We start from the raw sequence: 7,388 nt of genomic DNA on the forward strand, positions 1-7,388 counted from the left end.
CAGGAGCAGGATGGGCTCTGCCGGAGGTGCCAGCATGCTCAGAAAGAGTTTTGCACTCGATTGCCTTCTGCTGAAATAGCCTGGCATTTTTGTTAAAACATATTTCTGCAAGCCTTGGAAAGAGTTTCGCACAGCCGTGCCCAAGGGAGCAGTCAGGAGTGCTAAACACAACCGTGGGAGTTTTGCCTTTTAATCCCCTGATGGCAAAGGGAAAGAGTGAGCAAGAGATTTGAATCTTCAAATCAAGAATGCACCCTGGCAGCAGCCCAGGCCTGCTGAGGCATGGCACAAGGCACATGGCACACGGCACATGGCACATGGCGCTCGCCAGGGATGGTACCATGGGCTATGTGAAGGCTGTTGCTGTCCAGTGCTCCTGCAGACCCAGGTCCTGCCTAGCCCCAGCTTCAAGCAGTGGCTTACACGTGCTCCCAAGCACACATGATCCCCTCCATGGGAGTGCCAGGCAGAACTCAGCTCTAGCATCTTGTCCCTGCTTAATCCACTTAGAAAGTTCACCGCTGGTTTCCCCTTGCCTCTCTGACTGGGATGTTTCGGAAAGCATCATCAAAAAGTCCAGTACAAGCATGGAAAGGCTGTCAGTGACTTCTTCCACTGCTTTTTAACCCTTACCAGAGTCCATGTTCAGTTGTCCGAGCCTCCAGTTTTTATAGTAGCTGTGTGTGTGTGTGTTTGTGTGCGTGCACGTGTGTGTGTGTGTATGTGTGAAGAAGGCACTCAAAAATCTCATGGATATGCCCCTCCTTTGAAAATCCATGCTGAGACCATGACTTGATGACTGTTGCCTTTCTCAAGCAGTTGTGGATTGTCTCAGGAGACATCTCCTCCTTGTCTTTCCTACTCCCTGTGATCCCATCTGCTTTTCCAGAGCATTCTACAAGGTGGAGGGAAACACCTTGTGGAGAGCCAAGCAGTCTCATATCACCCATGCTGAGGGCGTGAGGTACATCTGTTGCTGTTGGGATTTGCCAGGCAGGAACTCTGTGCTGACTGGAGGTCAGTTCACCATGGCAAGTCCTCGAACACTGTCAGGTTGTGCTCTCGGATGTACCTGAGCAGGATCCGTGCCCGCCTGTCAATGGTCTGAAGCAGGGGTATCAGGCCCTTGGCACCGCCCTGGCTCTCCCAGAGCTCCCGGTCCACACGGAGTGACTCCAGCAGCAGGCTCTGCAGTCTGCCTGATCGCAGCGTGGCCACTGCCGCCGCTGGAAAGCTGCAGAGGAGGAGCAGAAGAGACAAGGAGGGAAGGGGTTACACAGGGAACTCTGGGCAGGTAGGAGGGAAGCAGCAGGGCACTTGAGCAAAGATGCTTCAGGAAAAAATGCATGCCCACCCAGAGGAACACAGGATGAGGAGCCTCCTGCTTAAAGCTCTGCCCATGGTGAGCGTGGAGGATAGCTCCATCAGAAACAGATCCAAACAAATTCCAAATCAAAAGGCCTATAGCATGCCAAAATGCCTCACAGGCAACGACGCAAGAAATGCTGAAATACCTGATTATTCATTATTTTTGTGCAGCTGCCAATTAAAGAGGGGAAATAGGCTTTGGAGCCTGCCATCAGTCATCCAGAGCAGAATAAAGAGCTAGTTTCATGGCAGGGGCACATGGGACATTTTTGTGAGACTGCCCACCCACCCTGCTCTGGGTGGGAGGTGGCCCTGCTTCACAGGGGTGCCCAACCAGGGTGGCCAGGAGCGGCACGAAGGTGTGCACACAGGGCTGCTGGCCATCCCACACATGCCAGCTCAGCCCTTGCCCAGGACTTGCCTCCAGGAAGGTGCACATTCCTACCTGTCTATGCCTTGAAGGAGCCTGAAGTTGAGCTTCTCCTCAGGGTGCTGTGGCCTGCCCGCGTTGTCGATGAACACCAGGCGGGATGGCGCGCTCCTCCGGACCTGCCAGCAGGATGGGAAGGAGAAGTTCACTTACTGCAGAGAGACACCAGTTTGTGGGTGTAGGCTGCTTTTTAACGCAGTGAGAAAGCCTGAGAGTATCTGAGAGACAGCAGATGCCCAAGTCCAGGTTTCCCCGTGCCCGGCACACCTCCCACCATGGACCCAGCATCACCATGGGACTTGTGCTCTCTTTGCTACCACCTCAGCCCTGCAAGTCCCTCCCAGCGCCTCCCAGCTACCTTTATCTTAGCGCCAGAGTAGCCTCTGGAGAGGGGGACATACCAGGATGTGGACCAGGACCAGCTCTTCTGGGTTCCGGCACTTCTCGTGGAGCATCTCCTCCATGCAGGGCTCAGAGGGATCAGGCTGAAACCCACAGCAGTAGCGGTCCAGGCGGTCATGAACCTGCAGGAGACATTTGGGAACCTTAGCAGGGACATATGCCCAGGATGGGGAGGTCCTGATGTGAACTTTTCCTGCTCAGAGGAAAATAAAACATTTCTAGGTATTCTCAGCAGACTTGAAAAGGGAAAAGATGGTATACACCAGTGAGAGAGTGAGAGGTGGGGAAGCATGAAGAAGCTTAGCTGGCTTGCAAAACTCCCTTGGCTTGAAGAAGGTGATGACAAAGGTGATGGTGACAGGCTTTCCTGATGGAGTTCAGATACATTCTGTGCCTGGTACCTCCACACTCCATATTTTCACAGAGTGAGTGTGTTGTGTTTCCAGCTGAAACCAAGGGAAGACATACATGGCCATGAATGTAAAAAAAACCACCCAAAACCAAAAGCAAGAAAAGCACCCAAGGAAACCTAGGGTTTGAATCCTCAGAAAGACAATTTTTTCCGCGTCTTGGTGTTCTGGATGATGGTTTCCTCTGGCTCCTGTGACATACACACTCTTTCATCCATCCCTATGGTAACTTGAGCAGCTCTCAATGGAAAGATGAATGGAAAAGTATTGGCAAGGGAAAAAGTGATCTGTGCATTCACAGAGCATGCCTGACGTTTAAGTTGGGCCACAGTGACTTGTTTTAGCTACACTTCTGGTTAATTATTTGCAGGTGCTGCTAAGGCTTTGTGTTTTGAGCCTGTTAAACCTCCTGCTTCCCACCCCAGTTCCCTGCAGAAACCCCACTGCTCCTTGGCAACTTCCAGTGTTTCAACCACACCCTCAGAGGAATGAAGGACTTTTAAAAGACATAAATCTCTGTCAGACCTGTTTTCAGTAACCCTGCCTTGGTATTCACGAAGCTTCCTCAGCTTTGTCAGAAGCAGCTGGCACAGCCTCTGTGGTGGTTTGTGGGGCAGACAGGGTCTCGTTGCCTATCAATAGTCCTCCCCATGGCTGCGTGTTGCCACAGCCGTGTAGGGGAGCTGGCTCACCACCTCCAGCTCCGGAGGCCTGTTTGCATACACTCCTTTAAGTATAAACCAAAAGTATATAAATATATAGAAAATAAATATATTTTCTGGTAGAAGCATTAAAATGTCTGACTCACTGACTTGGTGTTGCTGGTGCCAACCCAGGAGGCAGAGCTCAGGGTGCAATGAGGCTCCTGGAGCCACCAGGAGGGCTGCAGTAGGGTAAGACCCAAGAGGTCTCATGTAAGCCTGGAGTGATCTATGAGTGATGACTAGACAGAAGCCAAGTGACCCACAGTGGCCGCCTATTCCCTTCACCCTGCTAATTAGCACTTGTCAGTTACAGGCTGTGCTTTGAGAGAGTTCAGCCTGAACCCAAATACTGACCAAGCACTGGAGAAGATGCTGCAGGAAACACAAATTGTGATTTCTGTGGCCATTATATTTGTAACCCTTTGCAAAGCAGGATTAGTCCCACGCTGGAGCCCCTTAACAAACCCTTCTGTTTCCTGAGGTTTAATGAAACACTTGGGTCAGCATTTCTCCATTGAGAGGCACTCCAGTTAAAAGTGTTTGAGCATTTTGACATAAAACTCATTGAAATGGAAGAAAATATTACATTTCCTCCACACACCTCCTATGTCTGCCTACTGGAAAGCTCAGCACATCGGTTTCTCTCACCTGCTATGTTGTCTTCCAGGCTGCACAGAAGGTGAAGACAGCCTGAGATGATTTACAGATACATTAAAGGGGCTCAGAGCTCTACTCACCCGCCCACAAGCACCTATGAAACCAGAGTGGATTGGTGCTGGACATGCAGAGATGTCAGGTGGAGGTGGACCTGGTGAACAAATGGAGCCCCAGGAGAGGGACCAGATGGCTGTGGGGATGCTGAGATTGCCACTGACACGCTGACAAGCCCTCTTTCCCCCTGACCCTCTCCTGATTGTTTATATTAATTTCTTCTTGCCAGAGCCTAAATGGCTCTAATGCATAAGATCAAAATAGGTCTTATTGCTGGAACACAAGTACACGAGCCACACTCCTGTCCAAGCTCAAACCCCGTGAGAAGCTTGCCTTCAGCCCCTCTTTGGTCCTATGGCCACCCCAGGGCATCCCCTTGGGTCCAGTAGGTCCTTCTAGTCATGATTCAGCCTGGGATGGTTTCCTCAGCCTGGGAAAATTTCCTTGCTTTTCCCCAGTCCAGAAGAGGGTGCTCCAGGGAAGGGATGTGGCTGCAGGGCTTCAGAGGTGATTTGGTTTTGGCCCTCTTTAAAGTGCAGGACAAAGCCATCAGCAACTTTGCCATTTCCACCAGGCTCAGCATTTTGCCCTCAGTAAAATTCTGCATGTAGAGGGAGGTTCCCTTATGGCAAACACCAAGAGAAATCAACATAGAAGAAGCCCAATTTTAAGGGTAATTGAGGAAAACTACCAAGATTCTCATGCCAATGTACAATAGGTCTCAAATCTCACAGCCTCTCTGTCCCCAGCAAGGGCTGTGAGAGGCTAAAGCCATTTCTGAATGACGCTATTTCACTTCTACAATATCCTGCAGACTCTTTACCTTTACATGACTTTTTGCGTGGGAGAATCCCATTGGAATTATTGAGGAAAGCTTTGGATTTATCACTGCACTGCTCCAGCCCTCCAAGGAAAACTCTCCTTAGAACCACATACTTTCTCCCGGAGACTCGGCCTTTCCACTGCACTCAGCAGCATTTTGGCCTGGGGAAGGGAAGGAGGTTGGTTAATCTTCTCATTTCTCTGGCTGTTTCAGCTAAAATATTTCCAAGCCCAGCCAGGACTGCTCTGCCTCTGCCAGTCCTAGTTCAAGGTTATAAAGATTAATGGTCAGGATTTGAGAAAAAAAAAAACAAACCAGCAACAAGAACAAAAAGAGAGAGAAAAATGAGAACACATTTAGTTTGTGTTTTTTCTTTCTTCACTTCTTTCTTTTTTTATTTTAATACTTGACCTTTCAGGCAGTTTCCCCTTATCTGATAACCAAAGCTCCAGCCCCAAGGTGCCTAAACAGGCATTTTCTTCCCATAGAAATCACTTTCACCTCCTTACAGCTGCCCTCCAAGAACTGATAACTCTCTGGGACGCTGTTGTAATCCCTTGTAGCAGCAGGGTATGATTTTCCAGATGGGAGATTAAGTGCTACTAATGCAGAGGAGGAGGAAATCAGTGCTGTTCAAAGGGGCAGGGCTCCTCATTTCCAGTGCCAGCAGCGCATCCCTGGAGTTGGATCTGATGGGGCTGAGGCAGAAAATGCTGCTGGTCCCTAGGGATGCCCTAGGGATGGCCCTAGGGATGTCCCTAGGGATGCCCCAAGCCACTGCACAAAGCAAAGCCACAATGGCAGAAAGCTCACCCACGTGAGAGTGGACTCACCACATCCAAAACCTGCCTGTATTTCCCCTGCAAGTCCCAAGCACGGACCATACTCAGGCCAAAGTGCTTCTGCACAAAGCTCTGCTGCTCAGCCTTAGCTGATGAGTGAAAATACATCCCAAGAGACACCACAGCCTATGTGACCCCGCAGAGGAGAAGGAATCCATGGCCAGACAATAAAGGTTCAGATGCAGGGGGACCCAGGTGGCACAGCTGGTGGGACAGGTGGTCTCCATCACTGCAGCCCTACCTGGAGAAGAAAGTCAAAGAGGGCCAGGCGGCTCCACTCGCCGTGTGGGATTCTGGAGCAGGGGGCATCCCCAGCCATCAACGTCAGTCTGTGGGGCTGCAGCATATCCTGATACTGCAGCCACCCCAAGGCACAGGAATTCTGGTCGTTGTTGGCATCCTCCAGGTGCTGGAGGTCAGGAGCCCACCAGATGATGGGGCGCAGGGAGCCGTCGGTGTAGCTGTAGGGCAGGAGGTGGCTGGTGAAGCGCCGGGCCACAGCGGGCAGGCTGCGGTTCAGCCCCAGCACCCTGTCCAGGTGGAAGGCCAGCACCTCATAGAGGTCCCCGGGGCGCTTGATGAGCCCACAGCGCCCATCCTGGCAGTCCCTCTCTGGGCTGGCTGGCAAGACATTCCCTTTGGCATCTCCCACGAGCTGCAGCCCCACTCGCATGACTTGCCCATGGGCAGGTATGCGGGTCTTGGAGACCACCTGCCCACTGGCCAGCAGCTGCATCTTCTGGAGGTCATCCTCAGAGAGCCACAGGGGAGTTTCCCTCTCCACACCCCGGCGCCGCCTCCTGCCCCGGCCAGGGGGCTGGTCCCGCCGTGAGCGAGTGAGGGGTACAGGGAGCCTTTCTCTGCGGGCTTGTCCTCCAGATAGCGGGTCAGCCACCTCCCATGGGGGACCTGGGGGGGACGAGGCTGGCAGTGGGAGTGGGGAGTGGTCCGGTGGTGGGGGCAGGTGGATGAGTGCCAGCAGGGCCAGGGCCAGCAGCACCCCAACAGCTGCTGGGGCTGAGAGCTTCATCCCCAACCTTCGCCATGGTCGCTGGGCCTGCAGGGAGAGAAAGGTAGAGTGGTACTGGAGTGTTAGTCCAGGAGAGTCCTCAATAGCGTTTGCTTTGGAGAAGCAGCCTCTCTGCTTGTGTTGATCCCTGGGAAAGGTGTTCCCCAAGCACTCACTGCCTTCATGGCACTGTAGCAGGAGGGGTATGGCTGGTGCCATGATTTGTGCCAGAAATTATCTGCAGTTAGAGCAAAGGCTGACCCACCACAGAGGGTGCATGTCTGCAGTGCTGATGTACAGGATCTCTTTATGGGCAATGAATTCTTCATGGCCAAATATTTTGCTTTAAAGACTGAAGAAATGGGGAAAAAAAAAAAAAAAAAAAAAAAAAAAAAAAAAAAAAAAAAAAAAAAAAAAAAAAAAAAAAAAAACCAAACCAGAGCAAATTCCTGTCTGGATATAAACAATTTCCAGTTCCTAAGAGGTTTTTATCCTTCAGACCTTACTCTGGGCACGCTCACTGATTCATATCCTGGTCGCACACTGAACCCATAACTCAGATCCCCACACCCTTGTTTGTAGGACATCTCAATGCATGCTGAGACAAGGCCTTTGAAGTTCTGCCCATCACTGTGTCCAGCAAAAGCAAGGCAGCTCCAAGTGTCAGCTGGGACCTGTGACGGCCTATG

At 51.5% G+C, this 7,388-nt stretch overlaps 1 protein-coding gene across 1 annotated transcript; it reads right to left on the reverse strand.

Annotated features, from left to right (window-relative positions):
* Positions 1-358: 358 nt before the first annotated feature.
* Positions 359-6,736, reverse strand: FAM198A (family with sequence similarity 198 member A). Its single transcript, XM_017817926.1, has 5 exons — positions 6,697-6,736; positions 5,932-6,599; positions 2,200-2,322; positions 1,814-1,917; positions 359-1,234 (listed from the first exon to the last, which is right to left on the reverse strand). Exons 1-5 carry the CDS (start codon positions 6,734-6,736, stop codon positions 1,024-1,026), a joined length of 1,146 nt encoding a protein of 381 aa, XP_017673415.1. The 3' UTR covers positions 359-1,023.
* Between the last annotated feature and the right edge of the window lie 652 nt (positions 6,737-7,388).

Source organism: Lepidothrix coronata, unplaced genomic scaffold, assembly GCF_001604755.1.
Source record: "Lepidothrix coronata isolate B3197 unplaced genomic scaffold, Lepidothrix_coronata-1.0 Scaffold64, whole genome shotgun sequence".
NCBI lineage: Eukaryota > Metazoa > Chordata > Aves > Passeriformes > Pipridae > Lepidothrix > Lepidothrix coronata.